The sequence below is a fragment of the Thermobia domestica genome, chromosome 18, assembly GCF_964235325.1.
Source record: "Thermobia domestica chromosome 18, izTheDome1.hap1.1, whole genome shotgun sequence".
NCBI classification, from domain to species: domain Eukaryota; kingdom Metazoa; phylum Arthropoda; class Insecta; order Zygentoma; family Lepismatidae; genus Thermobia; species Thermobia domestica.
Window position 1 is genome coordinate 104,258,408 of NC_137471.1, and position 23,794 is coordinate 104,282,201.

At 36.5% G+C, this 23,794-nt stretch overlaps 1 protein-coding gene across 5 annotated transcripts in view; it reads left to right on the forward strand.

Annotated features, from left to right (window-relative positions):
* Strump (WASH complex subunit strump) overlaps nucleotides 1-23,794 on the forward strand; it is a 579,189-nt gene that overhangs the window by 264,901 nt on the left and 290,494 nt on the right. For all 5 annotated transcript variants that reach the window (XM_081746920.1, XM_081746918.1, XM_081746916.1 and 2 more), the window contains exons 7-8: nucleotides 5,361-5,501; nucleotides 20,822-20,972. In XM_081746920.1, the coding sequence (XP_081603046.1) occupies nucleotides 5,361-5,501; nucleotides 20,822-20,972 (292 nt within the window). The remainder of the gene's footprint in view (nucleotides 1-5,360; nucleotides 5,502-20,821; nucleotides 20,973-23,794) is intronic.

Below are 23,794 nucleotides of genomic sequence, written 5' to 3' on the forward strand. Positions count from 1 at the left end.
TTTCAATTTATCTTCACAAATAGGGCAAATATCAAGTAATATGTTTACCATTAGAACTACACGTCTAAGATTTATTTCATTTTGGAGAAATGATGCTGTAGGCAGTAGTGGGAATTTCGTCCAAGTGTACGGGAATTTTCAGCTCCTGGCGACTATGCCACCCGCCTTCCTTTACAGCTAATTTCGTTGCATACTTCCTGGTAAATGCTTGGGACTCAGTTGGTGGAGCACTTTAGCCGTAAATCTCCATATGGCTGTACCATCCAGAAGTGTCACTCGCTGTACCATACGGGTGTTTCATGGTACATTGCGTTATAACTCTCGTATTTGAGCTTTTTCGTCCAGTTTTTTTTTTTTTTTTTCAAGTCAAGGCATTGTAGAAGGTCTTACGTATTTTTTCACACCTTCCTGCGTCGAGACATAGTAGGTAATGACGTCATAATTCTAAAATATATATTTTCTTTTATTATTTTTTGGCGGGTCTATGTTCATTATTTTTTGGTGGGCTTATTTTTCCACGTAAAAGATTGAAATTTTGTACAAACATTCAGTCCACCGAGTAGTATTTACCATTTTTTTTTTCAGATTTTTGCGTTAAAACAGGGGGGAATCCAGAGAGGCAAAAACTTGAAAAAAGGAATATTTTTGCCAAAAAATCCCTTTCTTCGGGATTTTCCCGCCTTAGATACATGATGGAGACATTTAATGGTACCGCCTAAAAGGCAGTTCTATTCTGAAGAGAATGATGGGCGAAACATGACCCTAGGGTAATTAGGGAAGTGTCAGGGAATTTTTATGAAAATATACTTCTGTATAAGGGAATTTTGGACATTTTCGGTATTTCTTGCGGGCTTATTTTTGCACCTAGAAGATTGAAATAGTGCACAAACATTCAGTCCACCGAGGAGTATTTAACAGATTTTTTTCGTATTTCTGTGTTAAAACAATGGGGTCCAGAGGGGCTAAAAGTTGAGAAAGGGACATTTTTACCAAAAAATCCCTTTCACGGGATTTTCCCGCCTTAGATGCATGATGGAGACACGTGAATGGTACCGCCTGGAAGGCAGTTCTATTCTGAAGAGAATGGTTTTTGGATTATAGTCCTAGGGTAAATAGAGATGTCTCAGGAAATTTTTTACCTAAGATCATGGTGTTTTACGGTACTTTGGGGCATTGTGGGGATTCTTGATAAAATTTCTCCCGCCCTTAGTATTCAAGATAGATGCTTGAAATTTGGCACACACATTGAGTATACAAAGTACTATTTATCAGATTTTTTTGAGATTTCTACGTTCACCCAGGGCCGTTCCAGAGGGGCCCAAAGTGTGAAAAAAAATTTCCCTCGAAATCTTCCCTTTGACATCACTTTCCCTTCTCCTGGTATATGGTATGAGCATGCAAGTGGTACCATTTGAAAGCCAGCTCCATTCTGAAGAGAATGAGGTATGAACCATGATCCTAGGATAAATAGTGACGATGCAGTAGCTGCTTGACTGAAAGTCTAAAAAAATACCCCAAAAACCCAGGATCCCTTAAGGGCTAATTGTCGATAGTACAGGTCCGAGTCTATCACTATCCGACGGAAACAGCTCGTGATTCACGATATTATCCAATTTCACCAAATGCACAACATAATCTTCGTTCGGCGTAAGTGTGGGCTTTGACACAGACTGTAGAGCTTTTCCTCGCTTGGACTGCGATCTTTATCGCACATTGTTATCGTAAGTTAACCACTTTTCACAGTCAACTATTTCAGAAATGGCTCGAATCCGTTAAGTTTCAGGAGAGATTCGCAACAATAGTTCAGTCGAGTACATGTTTTGAGTCAGATCGTGTGGCGCCCATATGTTGGACTTTCTGTAGCCTCCTTTCTGCAAATGGTTTTGCGCTGTTATGTGTAGGTCTATAACCGAAGGAAGGAAGTGTCGGTTACTGTGTAGGTTCGGGAATACATTTCTACGGGCCGGTTTTAGTTGATCAGTTTTAGTTCTGTCTCATGTTGGGACGCTATTTCTATAAACTGATAGGGTTTGATTCTGTGTCTTTTTTCGGGCTTAGTCATTTCTATAACGTTAAGTTCGATTCCTGGTTGTCCTAGTTAGTTCGGGAGCTACTTCTGTTAGGGTTATATTTAGTCTGTACCTGTATGAAAGTGAACGGTATGTTAAAGGTTCAATGGTTAATTTCTCTTCGGTTCGTGGTTACCGTAACAAGAATGATTCGATTCTAGTGGGACGTCTGACTTACAGTGTGTTCATTCTTTTAGTATTATCCAAACTGGATTCGAACTTAGCACAGAGACCATCAGTGAACGACACTTTCGAAACGTTGATTCAAGTCACTTTATGCGTGTGTCTGTACAAAATATCGGTCGCGTTATTTTGTTCAGACAAATACACATTATATAAACCTAGAAAATACTGACATTAACATGGAATTTAATAATTAACATGCACACTTGGTATTTCAAAAACAAATGACCAAGATACATTTTATTTTGATTTATATATTTTGAGCCACAGTTCATGCACGACTATCTTTTGGGGGACTTAGATACTTGCGTGATACACATATTTTCACAAACTAATATACACGAATTTTGGTGTTCAAACATACTCGTCGAAATTATTTTTGGAATAAAAAGAAGATATCGATATTTTCATATTTTGATAGCTCAAATTATATGAGTGACCGCAGGGACCGATACCCGGTTTTCATGAATAAGCAACGAATTGCACTATAACACTGGTAATTTCACTCATTGACATTTTTTTGAAAAATTGTTCAATAGAACATCCTATCGACCTACGGACTTCGTTCTCACTGATGTAGGCATTTGTTTCTCAATTGAGTAATTTAATTTCCTGGCGAAATACGGCTCCCTCAGCACCACATATTAAGTACAAGTTCGTAGGTACAGTAACACTATCAATATCTTTAAAATATTTAACTTTCACAAAACATTCAAGATTCACTCATATACTTGTACGAACCTCAGGAGTACCACTGCTGTGTATTCACTATGAAATTATTTAAATTTCTAAAATTTTATTGTATTTACGTTTGCAGGTCGCACAATGGCTACTGTCTTTATTGACTTTTTTGGCGCGACTCCCTCCTGTTAGTTTCGTGATAGTAATCTTTTCACCATTCACTAAACTTTTAGAATCCAGTTTGGGAGGGGAAGAAGAATTGTCCAACAACATAGTCAAGTTAGAGCATAAGATTTACTAGATAACACTTCGATGAATAAAGATTATGGTGGACTCTTTTGCATTGATAGTACGAAGCACTAACAGGGGACGGACTAAAAGCGTAGTTAGGAACATTTGCCCACATTCAACGATCTCACAGCGCGAGAAAGCCACACCTCCCTATACTTAGCTTAAAACACTCTCACAAAAGATAAACTGAAATTTTAGAGGCTCGAAGAGAATCTGAGTAGGCTACATATCAATGGCCTTATTCCACACCACAAGTGAATTTTTTTTTTCTGGCGAGAGCACACTGTCATAGGTCATTGGCAATGTCCTGACTGCTTACGTGCCGATTTTGAAATGAAATCTTTAAGTTTTACGTCCCACAGCTATGCCTGTTAGGCTAAAAGAGACGGTGATGATAAGAAATGAGTGAAATGGTGGAATGAAGAAAGTGAGAGGAAACGGGAGAACCCCGAGAAAACCTACGAGCACGGTGTTTGTCCATACTTGCAGATTTTGTTTGGTTTATGTCAGAATATCATCCCCTTTTCCTATGATTGATCGCTCACTGCAAGGAGAAACTTGGATATTGAATTTTTAGAAGAAAAGCGAATGAACTATTTTTTGGCTATTGCTTTTGATGACGCATCTTGCCCGTAAACAGCACAATTTTCTCCACTAGCCTGTTCAGCAGTTGCTCCTTTATCAAAATAAAATTGTAAAAATTGTAGCGCAGCGTTGTGGAAAGTTCACTTAATCTTCACGGTGTTATATTTTACGTTGATTGTGATAATTCCAACAGTTTCTGCACATCTACCTATTATTACCTTCAATCATCAGCTGTCAAATGACATTAAGGCCTGAACCGCTGCGACTCATATTGTGAGTTTTGAGGCACTAACACCATCTCGTTCGTAAAAGACTCACTGCTGTTTAGACTACTTAATATTTCTTGACATTAATGATAATTTCTTTTGAAGTTTTTGATGCTCAGTTATAATCTTTGAAAGATTTGCGTGTGACCCTAATATTTTTTAACCAAGAAATATAACACAATGTAAAAATCTGAATCAACGGAGAGTTCGATGCAGCACGATATGGAAAATCTAACTAAAACGTAATTACTTTTATCGTTTTCAAAAGAGTTTATCGAAACAATTCTTCGAAGTAATAAGTTACAAGAACACTTCAAATACTCTGATGTAACAACTGAAATGGAGTCAAGCAAGAAATATAGGAAACGAAATTATTCCAAGAGCGGCTTATGTCATAGTTCTTGCGTAAACACGAAATTTATAAACTGCAAAGTTCTTCTAAACTTTCCCCTTGCGCGTAAATGTTCAGCAAAACATGGTAAATATTTTACTTGCAGTCGGCGATTACGTATATGCTTGCGATACAGGTTCTAAAAACGAAGCTCATAATATGGAATATATTTTCAAAATCAAATTTCAGGGTAAATCACGAGCAGCTGCAGTGGATGTCGTGAAGTTGCAGAATAAAGCGGACACGATAAAATGAAAGTCAGCGAACGGATCGAGCTTAGACCGTTGTCCTTGAAACATTCAAAGGTGTATGAAATTGTAAATTATAGTGTGTAATTTATATATAAGGTAAAAGCGCAGCACAGTTTAGTATTTTCCTCTTGTGTTTAAATCATTATGTATTGTTAAGAAGAGATGTTAATATGTCAAGGCACAGGATACTTTTCGTGTTAGATGAATGAATTATATTTGGCTGAAATCGTTAGAAATTCATTTCTGACTACACCAATAGCCAATAGACGCAGACGGATTGTAATGGAAAACATGTACATCTAATTTGATCTTATTCTTTAAAAAGTTGACCGATATTATATAAAACTGCTGTACGGATAAAGCCAGTTATACAAAATATAACATTAAGTGGCACCAGGTGATTGTATCTACATGTGAATAATTGTTAGATGTCCATGCCACATGTTAGATGTCGCATTTCTCCTAATTCTCATTCCGCTTAATGATCACGAAATATTCCCAATAACTAAAAATTGCCAGTCTCGACAATACCCTGCTATATGTTGTGTGAATGTTCATTACTTCATTCATATCTGTGTGTTTCTGTATTTATATACTTCTTGTAAAATGTATTTAATATTGATTAAGCATTACTGAATTTTAGGTTGTCAGTGTTTACATGGGAATAACAATAACACTGATAGATTCATGGGAACCTTACAAAGCAGCAAAAAGCGCTCTCACAAATACTCTTGATCCAGCAAACGTAAGAGAACATGCTAGTAGGTATGCAGGACGTATTCAGGTAAGACGATTTAATATTATGTAATGACTGTTTTAGCATTATGGTTGTATAAATTCGTTGGTAGACTCTATAAGCTAGAATTACAAATTTTCGATTCCCCCTCCTCGCTATACTTTCTGAGTTTCAAGGGCACTGAACATACGGACGTTTTCAAAAAAACAAATATGGAATTTCCAAGTTTGAAATTTGAATACTAGTGTATCTCGGTGTCCTGCTTCGCTTAATCTGATTTCCTCTAACCCTCTATTAGCTATCATTTAAAAAGAAATTTAGAACCATCATTTTTAGAGATGCAAGGGCTCGGAAAAAAACCGGCTTTTTTGAAAAAAAAAAAAAACTCGGTTTTTTCTGCTTCGCTTTTTTGCTTGGGAAATTTTGGGCTTTTTTGAAAATCCTGCTTTAAATTGATAAACCAGATTTTGTTTCGCTTCTCTATAACACAAAAAGTCATTTAATTAGTGGTTGGTGCCGATAATAATATAAAACCTCGAAAATAAACCATGAATTTCGAAAAGATATTCAAACAGTTTTACTTCTCAACATATTTACATTATGAATTCCAAAGGATTAACCAATGTATATAATAAGATTTTTTACACCTCTTACATACAAATGTAAACAGGGCTGGCAAGAACCATGGTTGTTTTTGAAAATGTCAAAAAACCCGTTTTTTGGGGGGAGTTTAAATTAGGTTTTTTGGGGTTTAAATCGGGTTTTTTGGGTTTAGATATTTTGCTTTATATATTTTTATTACATATTGACAGAAATAAGTTTGTTTCGCCTTGGTGTTATTATGCAATAACGGGGTTGTGCTGGAAGAGGTCGCATAAGCTTAAAGAAGTCCGGTCAGTAAATTTTCTTAAATTGAGAAACTCCCGCCCTAGCCATCGCGAAAATCCCGTCATTATTCTAAATGTAAAACAATAACGGAAAAATCCTGTTATTGCTTTGCATGTAAAATTTAAAGGTCAACGTATTATAATCAGTACGCTAAAACTGAGGTATTAAATTACAAATTTAGTACGTACATATCATTGAAAGTACAATCCAAGCTAATGTTGGAAGCTACGTAGGCAATCCATAAATTTTGAAAATTTATATCAATATATTTAACACTAGAAGGACCAAAGGGGTCATTTTGACCCCTGACGGAATTTAAAATATTATAGTTTTAAGAATAATTATCTGATGGCCAAGATATGCCATCACTTTTACTCGTCTGTTATAACATGTCCATAGCTGAAATATTTATAGGCAATTGTTTTTAATTTTCCCGAAAACTTAAGTTTTACCTAGAAGGACCAAAGGGGTCAATTTGACCCTTAGCGTTTTAAACAAAGTTATATGAATGAATGGTTTAAATATTTTCTGTTGTTGCTATTTTATGACTTTTTTCTTGAGTACCGTGTGTTTTGCACGACGATGTTCTTCTCTGAAGTAAGAATTGTGCTATGTTTAGATTATACGTAGTGGAGTAAAGGGTATTCTGTTTTGAGTGATATTGCAATATAATATTATGGCGTCGTGTGACAGAAAAGGACTCACGAGGTGTAGATTTATACAGTTTATGGGTAACAAACCAGATAAGTATGGTGTGAAATTTTGGGTGTTAGTTGAGGTGAAAAACAAATATATAGTGAACAGTTTTCCTTACTTAGGAAAAGATGAACAGAGACCAGCAAACATTCCACTGGCGGAACACGTAGTTTTGCAGCTTGTAAAAGCTTTGAAAAACTCCGGACTTCATGTGACCTGTGATAATTTCTTTACGTCGTTACACCTTGCAAGAGAATTTCGAAATATGAAAATAAGCATGCTTAGTACTTTACGAAGCAATAGAAGGGAAGTACCGGCATCAGTTCACTCTATTAGGAATGAACTGTATAGCACAAAAGTACTCAAAACAGCTGATGACATCACACTCACATCGTATCAGTGTAAGAAAAACAAAAAATGTCCTTCTGTTGAGCAGTCTTCATTCGGATGTACTGTACGTGTTATGAAAGGTGAGAAAAAAAAGAAACCAGAAACAATATTGTTCTACAACAAACAAAAGGTCGGAGTTGATATTGTTGACCTGATGTCACGAAAATACTCTGTGAAGGCAAGAAGCAGGAGATGGCCTGTGCAGCTATTCTACAATGTGCTGGATTTGGCCGCTATCAATGCCTATGTTTTGTACAAATGTGCTACAGGGAGGAAAATCTCTCGACATACATTCATTCTCAAATTAGGGGAAAAAACTTTGTGAAGTGACAAGACAGAAACGAGTGCGGAACGAGCTGAATTCTGAAGAGTTGCCAGGTTCGATCCCAACCAAGAAACAAAAGAATTGTCAGATAGGAAAATGTAAGGGCAATAAAACACAAGACGTGTGCTTTCGCTGTAAGAATTTGCCTGTGTCAAGAAATATGTTCTCTGCTCTATCTGCCCTGAATAAAGATACGGGATGCGTGATGGCACATATGTTGTTTTCAGGTAGGAAACTAAATAACATGACTGTTTCATTGCTCCTGTACGAAAATTACAATTCCAGCTAGATAGTTGTTTCAAGCTGTTTTATTCCAAAAAAACTAACATTGATATTTTCAGAAATAATAAAAATTGTGTGGTTCTATTCAAGAAAAATAGTTTCTTTAGTTATGCATATGATTCAAAATTTCTTTAATTTCAATAAACATTCATTTAAGCAAGTTGCATTAATATTTATTTATTAAAACTTAGTAGGGGTCAAAATGACCCCTTTGGTCCTTCTAGTATAAGAAAAATCTTGGTCCTTCTAGTGTTAAGCAACCTTGGCTTCTTTATATAACAACAGGCATTCAGGCATGCGGAAATGTACAATTTAGTTTCGTTTCGTATGTTCAGGCTTAACATCCTTACGTAATACCGAGGTTATCAAGGAGAAGACTTTCGCTTGAAGTTACATCCGAACCGCTACTTTGTTTACGCATGAAAGAAGGGTTGTGGTTTGACCGAGAATTGAACATGGGACACCTTGATTAAAAGGTGAAAAGGAAATAAAACTAATGCAGATGGTTTGATGTGTGGAAACGTCACACGATTCGCATTTTTCGTTCTTTTTATTTTATTTTTTGGTTTAAACCAGTTGTTTATTTTTTAAAAAAAAGAAAAAAAAAAAGCTGGTGTAAACCAGCCAACCCTAAAAGTAAATACTTCTTTTAAAAATATTCAAATTAGTAGCAAAATTCTTTTTGGGCTGACACACAATCATAGGCATACGTCTTGCAAATAAAATCAGAAAAATAAACACGCTGCTGAACAAGACTGCACTTATTTAATATAAAAACACATTTACACGTGACGTTTCGATCTTCTAGCCAAGATCCTCATCAGACGTATACTCTGATGAGAACGTCTGATGTATCCTCTGATGAGGATGTCATCAGAGTGTACGTCTGATAAGGATTTTGGCTAGAAGATCGAAACGTCACGTGTAAATGTGTTTTTATATTAAATAAGTGCAGTCTTGTTCAGCAGTGTTTATTTCTCTTTTTGGAACAAAATAAAATTAAAATAAATCATAAGACAAATACTTAGATTTATATGATACACTTAAAGGCTGCACATCTAGAGCTTTTGGTTTTGTATATTCTTGAATTCTACAGTTTTATATAAGCACCATCACGGTTTACTCGTTCCTCAAGTTTTCTGTATTTTTAACAAGAGGGATTCAACATATGAAGGGTGTGAGGTAAGAACATGGTAACCCACAATTTTACTATTTTAAGAAATTAGAAATTTTCTGCTGCACAATCCATTTTGAAAGTCGGAAAACTGATATTTCACATAAGACTATACATGAAGGATTAAACGAAGCGGTATGCGTTGCTGTCTATCTGGTGCTGCATAACTCAGCAATTGAAAATTTGTTAGTTACCATGTTCTTGGCTCACACCCTTCATATCATTATGGAACTCTCCCCACCCCACCACCACAAAAAAAAAAAAAAAAAAAAAAAAAAAGACTACGGAATATATTTAAGTTAAGATAAATACAACTGCACAACAAACATGACTGACGAGGAAACCTATCCAAGTGCAACTCTGACTTCGAGTTGAGACTATGGTCGTTGGATACCTTGTTCCAAAAGAACATAACACGAAAAGTGATACATCCTCTTTCGCAACCGTTGCAGAGATATAAGCGTGAAAAGTTAGAAATTGAGCTCCATACTATACATTACAAAGTCAGCTTCCGGGTCAGATTTTTCGGAAACGGTCAGGTAGGGAAACTCAGCGAATACATATCAAATTAGTGTTGGGAGCCCACCACCTTTTGAATGAAAAAATGTTGGCCCCGGGGCACTCGCACCTTATCCAAGTATAAGTGTGACTTCGAGTAACTCTGTGAGAGACTCTGCAACAATTTGTTTAACTTCAATACCTTGCACTTTTAAACGTGTTTTTCTGTTTTGTTATTGTCACAACTTAACGGATTTAGAAGAGTGGCCATATATTTTCTGATGTAGGTTGTATTGACATTTTGACCAGTTGCCCGTTTGCACAGGGTCATCATAAAGAGTTGAGATTTGTTCTATCTTCTTTTATTTAACAATAGCTTTCATACAATATGCTACTTGCCCCCCGGTTCCATTTGCCATTTTGAGTTGGACCCCGCCTGGGACCATGCGAGTGCCCCGGGGGCAGCATTTTTTCATTCAAAAGGTGGTGGGCTCCCAACACTAATTTGATATGTATTCGCTGAGTTTCCTTACCTGACCGTTTCCGAAAAATCTGACCCGGAAGCTGACTTTGTAATGTATAGTATGGAGCTCAATTTCTAACTTTTCACGCTTATATCTCTGCAACGGTTGCGATCGAGGATGTATCACTTTTCGTGTTATGTTCTTTTGGGACAAGGTATCCAACGACCATAGTCTCGACTCGAAGTCAGAGTTGCACTTGGATAGGTTCCCTCGTGAGTGGAGCTTTTGCGCTTTTATCGGGAAGTCCCGGATTCAGTCTAGCATTCGACCATCCTGACAAAGCATTTCTTCATTCCATCCTGACAAAGCATTTCTTCATTTCTAGTAGGCCAACAAAATAACTTAAAACCGGTGTTTAAACAACCGGTTATTTTGTTGGTGCACTAAATAGGTCAGGTATTTATCGTATGTTGAGTATGAAGTAGAAATAGTGCGTGTACTGTGAGTTGGCCGACTTCATTTCTTATTGTTTTTAAATCGTTATTATTACTAATTACCAGCAGTGACGGTTTTGCGAAGGTTAGGGGGACGGTCTTTCGGACTGAAGCCTGTTCCCCAAAATTACGGAATGTCTAAAACAAACGAAATATCTATTAGTTATGCCTTTACTCATAAACTTTAATCTCCCGTCAAATAAAAATTACGAATGTTTAGAAAAACTAAACATTAGTAAGAAAAAAACCCTCCCAAAATACTTTTATAAATCCGCCACTGATTCTCAGTATAAAATGATCTCCAAGGTTGTATCCGGAAGATTATCTCTAAATATATAAACGAAACGAAATACAGTATTAGTTATGCCTGTACCAGGGGTGCCCACAAAGGGGAGCTATGACGCAGAGTGCGTCATTGAAATATTGGGGGGGGGGTAAAAATCTATATAAATATGTTTGAGGGGGTGTAAAAATTAATCGAAAAGATTTTTTTCATGGAAGAACACCTACGGATAGACAATTGAGGGGGTGCGTCATGAACATGAGGAGGGGTGGGCACCACTGCCTGTACTCATAAACTTCAAGCTCCTCCCAAATAAAATTAGGACATTTTAGAAAACGAAATAATCAGAGAAACCCGCCCCAAAGTACGTTTCTAAATCCGCTACTGATTATTTGTATAAATTAGTATTCAAGCTTGTATCCGGAAAATTATTTCTAAATCGTTGCACAGCTACAGTATAACAGAAATGTGGAAGTACGGTTAGACGGATATATTGAAAAACGTACGCTTTGACGGATATATAGAAAAACGTAAGTTTAACTTTTGCGCTAGAAGCTAGAGTACTAAACTCTTAGAAATGAAACACAGACGACAAACTGAAATGATCCCGAGAAGAATAAAAAATGTCGATAATTCAAAAGTTAAAATAAAGTTAAATAGCCTCTAAAATTGCCCTCAAATACTACATTTATCATGTTAGCTTTAATTCGTAAAACATGTGCTCCATCCATCTTGATGGTGAATTTTAGAGCAAAATATGTTATTTTGGTCATGGAATTCTTGTCTAACTATAGAATATACTATAAGAAAGCTATTTAGATAGAAAAATCATGAAAATGAAAAAAGCCAAAATTTCCAAAATTCTCGTTTTTTTCCCAAAAAAGCCGGCTTTTTATGTGCAAAAAACCGTCGATTCAAAAAAGCCGGTTTTTTGCATCTAATCATTTTACACTAAAGGCAAATTCGCATTTCTCCTAATTCTAATTCCGCTTAATGATCTTATGAAGAGGAAGAGCTCCTTCGTGACTAAGCGGTTAGCGTGCACACATTAGGCGTGGGAGCCGCGGGTTCAATTCCCGGCGGGAGTTCATGTGGTTGGCATTCCACGTTAATCAGTAGGTCTCGTCTCATATAACCTCGCTGCTGAAAGGGACGATAAATTAAAAATCAACTGAACTCAAATCTTTAGTAAATTGGCAGTGTTTCAACCTATATGTTTCTTTTTCTATTTTGTGTGTTGAAATTTAGCTTGCCTTTTCATCACCTATATAAAACGTAAATCTATAGTTTAAGGTATAATCCGAACTACCGCAATGCATTCAGATTTTTAATGCTCTCCCAACTGGAATCGAACCCGGGGCTACGTGTACCAAAGGCATGTGCGCTAGCGATTATCAGAGGAAGGCTTATACGTAAAAAAAAAAAAAAAAAAAAAAAAAACGTAGGAACTTAATGGGAAAAATGAAAGTTGTGTTGATGTATGGACCATTATTTCAAATAATAATAACATAAAATATCTTCTTTTTCACCCACCACTTTTGAACATCAATATGTCACCTAAGACGTACCTGGAAGATCAAATATAGTCCTCATTAGCATCGACGACCTTCTCCCAACGTTCTGGAAGGCAGTGGATTCCATCGCGGTAGAATTTAGTGGGCCGTGAATCGAGGAAGGTATCAAGTGCATTTTCCACCTCTACTAGGGATTTGAAGTGGCGTCCTCTAAAGTGATTGTCCAAGGAATGGAACAGTGATAATTGGACTGTGCAATGTCCGGGGAGTATAGCGGATGCAACAGTGTTTCCCATCCAAGCCGTAGAATGGTGTCCCGGGTCATCCTAGTCACGTGGGGCTTAGCGTTGTCCTGTAACAGGAGGACCTCTTTGCGATTCAGGAGAGCTGGCTCCAGAGTTTTCACTTTTTCTTGAACACGGCTCAACTGCTGGCAGTACACAGTTGCATTGATTCTCTGACCAGCTGGTAGCAGCCAGTAGCGTAGAGTGCTATGAGACACTGAGACACTGTCTACCCTTTCAAATTAAAAGAACATAGTTTTAGAATTTCTTAATTAATAAGAATCAATATACATTTCATGTTGTAGAAGAATATAGAAATAATAGGGTCCGTGATAGGTTGGTTAATAGCAATAGTGGTAGAATAAATAATTTTAATTTTCAAAACTGGGAAACTAAAGTTCTGTCTCCGTCAAACAGGCCACAGAGAGACATTAAGAAATCTGTCTCAACGCGGCTGAACAAGTCAGTGGAGCTCCTACTTGACAGTTGCGCGCGCATGTGGCTGTGTAGGGTTCTCGCTCGCTGAAAGAACCTGGAAATGAGACATGTTTCAGCTGCAGTGATACCACACACAGCGCAATTGTACTATTGTAAATCCAACACAATTTTTCCTCTTCTTTTTAGACATTCATTCATATTTCAGAGAAAATTTCAAGAAATAGAAGAAAAAACCAAATTAATAACTACCGGAACAATTGCTGAAAGTTTTATGAATATCATACCAGTAATTCATATAAATCTTCCATGATCTAGCTTCGGCTTCTGTTTAATCACAATATCAGAGAGTATCAACACTGCGAAAGGCAAAAGCGAGCGCAAGATGTTTTATAGTCTGTTGTTCAGTTGTTGCTTTTAAAATCGTTAGCTAACTTTATGTGAATTTGGATGTGTGTTAATTATGTATTATTTGCAAACTAAAAGATTAGATATAGATTTATTGCACCAGTTGTTATTAAATGGCATGCTAAGCTGTCGTATGAACATTAGTATCAAGTTTAAAAAATAGCCAATTTCTGAACTTAATTTTTAAATCAGAGATCACACTTTACAAAGGCTAAGCAAATAAGAAGATATTACATAGGAAGTAAATTATTAATTCAATTTAACGTATCCAGTGTATATACTGAGATTCTTCAGAATGAATTAATATTGGTATGCTTGTTTGATCTAAACGTTGAGGGCTTTGTTGATCAAAATTAAGTATCCATATGTTATATACAGTAGCGCAACCTCGCAAAAATCAGTTTATAACGAAATTTGGTTAGGAGTTTCATATTCCTTTAAATCACCGGAGCTGTATGAGACTTGGCCCTACAACTTAATGTTGGTTCCGAACTCGAGAAGAAATAATAATAATATCTACCAGGCACGCACCCAATTTTTTGTTGGGAGGGCGGAGTTGCCCCCGACTTTTTGACAAAAAATAAAATGCCACCTATATGCTAACTCCACATTTGTGTAGAAAGTGTTCCACAGGTCCGACACTGACCAAAAGGTCTGCCCGAGCAGACAGTTCCTAACTCCATTCATGGCGGAGGGGTGCAGGGTTTGGGGTAATCCAAGCAGCGCCCCCTAACTTAGATTTTTCTGGGGGGCTAGCATTAATACGCGTATTTGGGTCCCCTAGAAAAGTTGTTTTTCTAATTCTTGGGCCCCTTCTTTCCATCTTTCTCTTCCTCTTTATGACCCCCCTGGAGCCTGTGGGCCCTCAAGTACGACAAGGTCTGCGGGGACGTTAGTTACACCTCTGGGCTCGTTCCATACATGACAAATTAATTAAGGGGACAATATTGACAAATCTCAAAGCCATACGAATAAATATTATCTCTAGGGCCCCTAATAGCAGACTTTTTTTTTTTTTTACTAAAATGGGCCCACGACTCTTTTGTTTTATTTCCTTTTGTGCACTGTTTTATTTATGTAATGTAGTGAATCTGTTTGATGCTTCATTTATAATTTCATGTTCGTATCGTATATGAAGTAAGAAAATTTTGTCTTAAAATGAGTCCCCCTCGAACGGCGGGGAGCTTCTCTGGGGGGCAATTACCCCTGCCCCCACAAGTTACGGCCCTGGATCCAAACCACTACGTCTATGTAGTATTGAACGGATATTATTCTGCACTCGACAAGACAAGTAGCTGTAAAGTACATTCGTCTATATTTTCAGGAAAAAAATATATATATATGGAACTACATTGTTTTTATAAGAGAAATAGTACAGATAATATGTAAGATCAAATTTTCATTCTACGTCAATAATTTCTATAGTAAACAAGCATAGTTTTATTAAGAAAATTAATAAAAGTGTATTGACTTAAGAAGTTTTGGGGATGTCGGAACCCGGTTGACTCCCCCCACCCTCGTGGGTGCGCCTGTGCTGTCTCCCCTTTGCGAAAGTTAACGCTACGCTACTGGTAGCAGCTCCCAATCCACGATGCCGCGAGCAGTTCACTAAACAACAGGAGGACCTTCTTCTGGTGCAGTGCTGGTTTTGGCTGTTTTTGAACCGGTTCATGGGATGCTAACCAATGGTGACAGCGCCGTGAGACTTCGTACAGGACCCATTTCTCATCACATGTCAACACCCTGTCCAGAAATGGCTCGTTCCTCAAACGAGATAGCAAAACACAGGTGTCTCCTCGCGTTGCCTTCTGGCCTAGTCAAATCATGTGGGACCCATCGACCCAATTTGTAATGCTTCCTAAGTTGATGTAGGTGATGCTGAATGGTTTCTCTACTCACGCTTAATTGTAGTCCCAATTCCTCGCATGTCTGGCCACTGTTCGCCTCAATGCTGGCTGAAGATCTTCATTTTGTACATGTGTTGGTCTTCCGGCACGTGGTGCTTCTTCGAGTGTTTCGCCACTTGTTAAATCACCGCTGCACTGTCCGGTAGTCACGACACGCTTAGCAAAGACCTGGTATATCTTTCGGCCCGCTACAGCGGCGTTTGACCCCAGTTTGAACTCGTACAGCATACACGCCCTTTTGACGCTCTGTAGAGGTCCCATGTTCACTCTGTCCTTAAACAAGTTCATAGTGTAACTGAACTGCCACAACCAGGTAGTACCCACACCAACAACTGACCTTCGCCGTATCTTCACTCGCATTTAACTCACGGTGTGAGTTCCAATTGAACACAGACCTCCTCAAAAAGCGACAGAACTTTCTTGGTTATCTTTATACAATAAATCAGATAAAGAAATCACTAAAAACATATTAATTAACTACCAGAATGAATAAGTTAATCCTGCCCCAAAATACTGAAATTCAAGTTGAAAGGATGAAAAGTCAAAATTCCCGATCACCCTTGATTTATTGAATGAAGTTTGGTGAGACTGTGATTGATAGCTTAGACGTCACCTGGCTAATATCAGGGATTCTCCCAGACACTTTGGTCACGGGACAGCGGCGACTAAAATTTTTATAGTCGGTGGAAGACTGATTAATGTTATCTATGTTCATTTCTAGTCTTTAAACAACTCTCGGTGGATAGAGGGGAGAGAATTTTTAGCTGGTTCATCATCATGTTACCTGAAGGTGCGTCATCCTGATTTATAGATCGCGAATACTTACTTTTTCAGGCCACAGTTTAATGTCTTTCTATGTAGAATTTTCGTTTGTTAGTACAAATTTTGGGGCCGCGGCGGTTCAGTGGTAGAGCGTTCACTTCTGGGATCTGTGGTGCGACCCCAGCTCGCACCAACTGAGCTTTGTGGTAGATAATCACCGTGCGCGTGGATTTTCTCCGGGTTCTCCCGTTTCCTTCCACTTTCTTCGTTTCACCATTTCATTCATTTCTCATCATCACCGTCTCCTGTAGCCTAGCCGGCATAACCGTACGACGTAAAACTTAAAGATTTCTAGCTCAAGTTTTCCATTTAAGTCTCATTTCTTTATGTACTTTTCTTAACGAAGTGGCTTTCCACGGCAGGATAGTCTTTGCTCTCAAAACAGGCAATAACATATTACATCAGGATATCACCTTTTGAATAAGATACATGACATTAATAGTTCTTGATAACACATCAATGAAAGACATTGACATGTACACTAGAAAATTGCCTGTGTGTATGCGAGCTGGGCCATAGAACAACCGTGTATGCTTTCATGTTGCTTTAATATTGGAGCAGCCTCCGCCTTCCATTTATAATACGTACTAATCATCTAAGACCTGATGACATCATCACATCCACTGATGGAAATATTATAACTTCAAATAGAAGTTGCCATTTTATCTGAAACGTTTGTTGAAGGTACATAATTCTACTTTATGTATACCAGTCTGAAGAAATTCGCTTAGCCCATGCTGCAACTTCACTGATAGTCTTTCCGGAATAAAGACCCTTTCTCATCACTTCAATGTGACGTAGAAATTTGAAATTTTCCAAGATAAAATTTTCAGTAGATCTGTATCAATTTTATATGGTTGAGTGAAAAGAGAAAAAGGAAAGAAGAAACTTAACATAGATATGTTACATTAATGAAATACTTTTAGTAATATGGCGATATTTACCTACTTCGAGACATTTAGCTTTCTGGCGTGTTAAGAAGAGGATAATTGAAATCAAAATGTGCTATAAGCTGATATTATAAAATATGCAAATATTAATTAAGTTGAAGAATTAAATGAATTAATGTTTATAAAATTAATATATCAAAATTCCTCATATATTTTATGAGCGTAGTTGAACTTTTGATATAATGAATATACATGAGTAGTACAATATCTCAGTGGTTAACTTAATCCTACACTTAAAATGTCAAAATACTCAGTTTTAGTATGTTTAGTGCTAGTCGCATTTATCTTGATCATAGGCAAAAGAAAAATCCATTTGCTCTAAGGCAGGGTTTCTCAACCTGGTGGTCGCGAGAGGATTTCATGGGAGCCGCGAAGAGAAGTGTAAGGGATAAATATAATTAGAATCTAATACTGGAAGATATTTTTAAATATTATTTTGTATTTTGTTCTGATAGGCATGTTTTTATTTTTATACATACTGTTAAGAACAACAAAAAATAGGTCTACTAAACATTTTCAACAGGATCAGAGTTGTTTAAAAATCAATTTAAACGAAAGAGGTGCAATATGAAACTAATAAGAACAGCATATTTAAATACCAGAAAAATACAAATAAAATAACACCTAAATACAATTAAAATTAAAAGCTAATGCGATACCTGACCATGGTATAATTTCACTAGTGCGGTAATGTCCGATTCAATCTTCGTGACACACATTATCAAGACATTTTCAACTGATAAGCGATTTCTTGTCTTTGTTTTAATGCTTAGTATGAATAAAACAAAAACAAAACAAGTTGCTTTTAAGTTTTTGGTCATACTGAACACATATACGACAAGTACAAAATTCACATCAATCTGACATAATTCAAAGTTGCGGCCTCTCGAAAATTAAAATACTCGGTAACTTTTTTTTAACTGCCCAATTTTTTTTTTTAACTAAAATTAGAAATCACTTTATTTTCTTTTATCATACCCGAAATCAAGGGAGTTAAGAAGTTTAAAAATTTTCAAATGGCCTCCATTTTGAAACAACATGACGGATTAGATTCGATATTTGTAATGTGAATGGACTGCCTCAATTTGGGTTTAATCCAGGGCGCAAAATTTCAGTCACTGCAGTCGCGAATCCAGAAAGGATGGTCCCCAGTATCTCTACATATCTTAATACCTAACTTAAAAAATATCTTACCTTAAGACTTAAGTTTGTGTAACGCTCTCTCTCTGCACTGAAGTCAGTTGTCGATTGCAGTTTTTGGATCAAAGTCCTTAATTGAAGGGCCATTGAAGAAAATTGCCAGCAAAGCATTCAGTGTCAAGCAAACCATTGCGATTGAGGGTGGGAAAGGATTGTCGAATTATAACGTTGTGAAGACTTCACATTCCATGTCCGTTGTGAAGACTTCACATTTTGTGTTTCCTCTCATTCATTGACAATTATTTTCGTGCGAAACAGAAAGTGCGTAGCCGTGTACGGTTTGACAGAAACCATTCCTACTGAACAGTGGTCGTAAGCTCTAAATGTCTAATCGCCAATGGCGACCGGAACTTTTACACCCAGGTTTAATCCATTCGCTTTTAGGAAAGTTACTGTTTCCACTGTATACAAGAAATAGATTCTACTACAAAAAAATATGTGGATATCATCAGATCTTTGCAATAAATATATTAAAAATCCCACATAAGCTTATTACAAATCAGAAATTATAGGGGGGTCGCTGGCAAGAGGATGTGATAACATGGGGGTCATGATAGGAATTAGTCTGAGAACCATTGCTCTAAAGTGTCTTAATCTACTGTGAACGTATTCTACTGCACTAAGGACACTTTATCAATGCAGTTTATTGCAGCTTACAGCCAAATGTCTTTCCAAATTAATACAGGAGTTCTCTTTGTTGGTAATACTTAATGGGTTACCCTATATCTCGTTTTGATCAGGACAGTGCCTGTTTGAAGGCTCTTGTTACTCCGGTTTTCAGTCGTAACAATCTTTTCACCCTGTTTTGTTTCTCTTATCCTCATTGCATTGTTTCTCATACTGAAATATTTTTAATGTTAGATGTTTATTACAAAATGTAACATTAACAGATGCATACGTAATCTTATATTGCATTTCAATTCGTAAAGTGCATCACACCAGGCCCGTATCCAGGGGGGGTCTAGGTAGGCCGCCCCCCATAATTTTTACTGGCCACCTCTAAAATTTTCACGGTTGGCTTGCGAATGAACTATAATATGGGATAAACTAATATTTTTGGATCGGGCCCCTAACTTCCACCGGGCCCTGCCTACATTTTCGGGCTGGCTACGGGCCTGCGGCACACAACGACGTTCATTTATAATCTTTGGATCTTATACATGTGTTACTTTACTAACATATATAACTGATACACCCAGCAGTAATAAAATATTGGCTCTTGCGCCAGTTAGGTACATTCTACTAATAGAAGGAGTGAAAATAAACCTTTCAGAAGGGTGTCCTGATTTGGAAGAATTTCCTCTTTCCAAACAGTCTCAGGTTACGATAGCAGAAACATGGAAACCTAGTAATGCCGAAATCCTTGTTAATCAGTGAATACCTTCGGAATAGCGTCTTTTGCTGTGGTTCCATTTTGCCGCAGTTCCCCGAGTTTTCTCAGCTCTTGTATACCGAAGGAGAAACCCCTGCTGTTTTTATCGTTCCGGCCTTTTGGCCTATACAAGGACAACATATATTTTAAAAGTTTCTTCTTTTCTGGGTCAAGCCAAAGTTTCTAGTGAAAATTCTTTTATTCTCACCTAAAGTTCACTCTGAGCTCAGATATTATTTTTTTTTTTTTTCAACGTTCTGTATTTTTGCTGTTCATGTAAGAAGTTATTAAATAATTTTAAACTAATTTTAAAATGATTTCTCCACTTATTTGTACTTTTATTCCAGTAGCGATGGAGATTTTCATTCGGTTAAACTTTATAGTAATTACCATAAATCATGCTGGTACTGCGCGATATTTATTCTTTTGCTTGCATACGAGTAATATAGGGAAGTTTTCCTGGCCTGCTTCTTCCGGAAGCGTCTAGTTTTGATGATGCTGCTGAAAGCCTAATTGGATTGGTGAAAGAACGATTATTTTAAAGTTGTTTGTCTCAACTCATATCCAATCTTTTAATGATTTCAGTTGCAAAATACAATCTGAATAGCAGTCGAATGAGAGTTGTAGGCAATTCTAATTTTGTAAAGGAAATCAAAGGGGAAAGAAATTATAGTAAATGGTGAAGTCTTTTTCGTTTTAAGAGGAGTAGCGTTCGCATTGAAAACAAATGTATCTACATCTGATCATTTGTAATCTTGCCAGGCAAATATTAACAAGAATACAACTAAGCTAGGATTCGTGTTTGAAGTTAAACAACATTCTGATTGAATTGCATTTAAAAAAAATATCGTCTCAGTAAATTTAAATTTGTTAAAATAAAAAATAAAAAAACTCCTCTTTTCTTTCTTCTTTTGTTATTGTTGATGATGCTATCTCAGATTTTTTAAAATGAATACTGATGAATCACAATTGTCTTTTGTAGAAATTAATTCCACAGACACAGCAACTTTTGAAGGAAGGAGCTCTTGTTGAGGAGAATGTCCTCGACCATGTGAACAAGGTACTAAATATTATTCGAGAATGCAACGTTACTCTTCGATGGTTGATGCTGCATACTACAAGTCATGGTCTAAGTACGTATAACTTCTTTGCTTAATACATTTCTCTTCTTTAACATAAACTCTTAATAGTGATAATCAGAAAAAGGTAGAAAGAGTTTCCAGTTTTCAATGCTAAGTTCTGAACTTTTCATTAACTGCTGATAAAACTGGTGCATTATCGTCATATTTATAAAGCAATCATTGAACTTAACTATGTCTTCTGTTCGTAAAAGGGATAATGGTAATAAATTAAATAAACATTTTATATTTATTTTTCTTCCTTTATATGCAAGATAAGAGAAATCTTCGATACATTTTCGTGAAATTTGTTACCCCTGATATTGTCAAATATTGTTTTCAAGTTTTACTGTATGTAGAGTATAACAAGATACCTTTTGTGCTGCAAATTAGTCCTGTGGTTTCAATATCTCTTGACTGTAGTCTTTCAAAATTGACAAAAATTGTAATTTTCGTGACTGTATTTTTGACGCTTAAAATTCAGTTTCTCGGAAGTATTTTCCTGCATGTATGTACGTTTTCTGAAATGCTATTTTTTTATATATATATATATATATATCTTTATCTTTTCTAATAATCAATGAAATAGCTTATGTAACAGATAAAATGTTCAAATTTTCTCTTTCACTGTGGGGCCGATGTTTTGCCGAGTTACTGATTCGATAACCGACGCCAATTTGTTTCTTTACAGTAGCATACCTTTCAGAGCCAAGTCATCACTGGAACTGTACATTCAGTCTGTGAAAATACAACATGTGGTTTATTCTAAAATTTGAACTAAAATCATTATCTTAGTTCAGAGGTCTTGAATCCATGGTCGACGGGCAACAGGTGGCCCGCAGAGCACTTTGTTCTGGCCCGCACCATGTAGCAAACTTAATTACTTAACATTAAGCTAAAGAGAACATCAATTCATATCTTCTTTGTAAGCAAATAAACTCAGCACTTACGAAACATTATGAAGAAAACATTCACTTTTACAGTATCAATAGAAGATTTGACAACGCTTTTTCCGTGACCAGCTTAACGATGTTGGCGTCAATGTTGGAAGTCGTTATGCTCAGAGTATTCGCGAGATGTTGGTCTATAATCTGACTTCTTGTCTTGGATTTTACTGCTTCATTCTTAAGAAAAATAGCTTACATAAGCATTTGCTTCATAACAAAGCCCAGATTTCCAAAGCATGCCAACGAAGATTAGGGAGGGTGTCCTCAGAAATATAATTTGTGTAACTTTGAAAACAACTACATATTGAGGAATTTTGTCTCTCAAAGGTGGGTTGTTCTGGAGTTCAAGCACCTACATTTGTGTTAATTCTGGTATGTCGGCAGCATCGACACTGAATGGTTATACGTACTTGGACCATCTGACGCACGCTTTGTTCTCTGTTCCCTGCTTGTATAGCAAACTTGGCTGAAATTTAAAATCACTTTGAAGACGGTTCATTTTGTACAGACGATGCTGTCCTTGAAAGTGATCGAAATTAGATACATGCTTTGTCTCATAGTGTTTTTCTATGTTGTGTTCTGTTGCTACTGACACTGACTCATGGCATATTAAATACACTGGCTTAAAATGAATGGGCACAAAATGTACATATTGTTAAAAACTCGGGAGAAATCACTTGACTTGAGCTTTTTACTGCTAGAGACATAGTGTCGGGAAGTGATTGCAAGTACTCGCGGTTATCAATCGAGTTCTCACTAGTTATTAGGCAGAATCACTCACACTAATAATAATAATAATAATAATAATAATAATAATAATAATAATAATAATAATAATAATAATATTAATAATAATAATAATAATAATAATAATAATAATAATAATAATAATAATAATAATAATAATAAACATTCTGACAACGTAAAATAACAACAAAGATGTTAGTGCCGTAGATGTATGTGTTTACAACTGAGTGACACAGGACAGCGCACACGATCGAAGCTCATCGAATTCCGTATACCGACTATATACCCAACTACGTTGTTATATGTACTACTTTTGTACCACTTGCGGGGCTGCTATATTTCATTCGTTTTCTTCATGTACAGTTTTAGAATTTCAAAGCCTCGATTCTTTTTCCCCGAAACCGCAAAACAACACTCAAACAACGTCAACTGGGAACCCTCCCGTTGGTAATGTGTTCTAGGACGTTGCCTGTGTCTTTTCAAATTGTCAGGCAGAGTATATTCCACAGAAAGGGGTCTGATGGTCAGTGACTATTTTTCCCCTTCCTTTGTCAGTGTGTTTTCCTTATCTGCTTTACGAGAAAAGATTGATATAACAACATTTAAATCTTATTTAATATTGGAGTATATTGTGTAATGACTTGCGTATATTTAAAAGTGACAGATGCTTTTTAATATGTTCCTATAAATACTATATCAATGTATGTACTATAAATCCTACAACACTAAAACAGTATTCGAGAACTAAGAGTTGGATATGTTGCTAACCAGATTCTTTGTTTCTGGCGAATTTCTCGTCTTGTCTCGTTTGTGAGATGAGATGTATCGTAGGCAAATAGTGTACGTTCTGATAATAAAGACGGAAAATTACGCTTAATTAACCCCGTAGAAAAGACGTAGAATTAACCTTTGTGTATTACTGTAAAAAATATAGCACAGGAAATTTCCGTGGGGCCCCTTTGAGATTCCAGTTAAAAATAAGTAATTATTGGTGTTTCGTACAAAAATCTTCTATAGATACATTTCAAAACTTCTTTATCCCTTTGTTTAAATTGTAAACGATGTATACATTATGTATTTAAAAAAAAAAAAAAAAAAGAGAGAGAGAGAAATGCGAAAAAGCCGCTTTGAACAACTACCCAT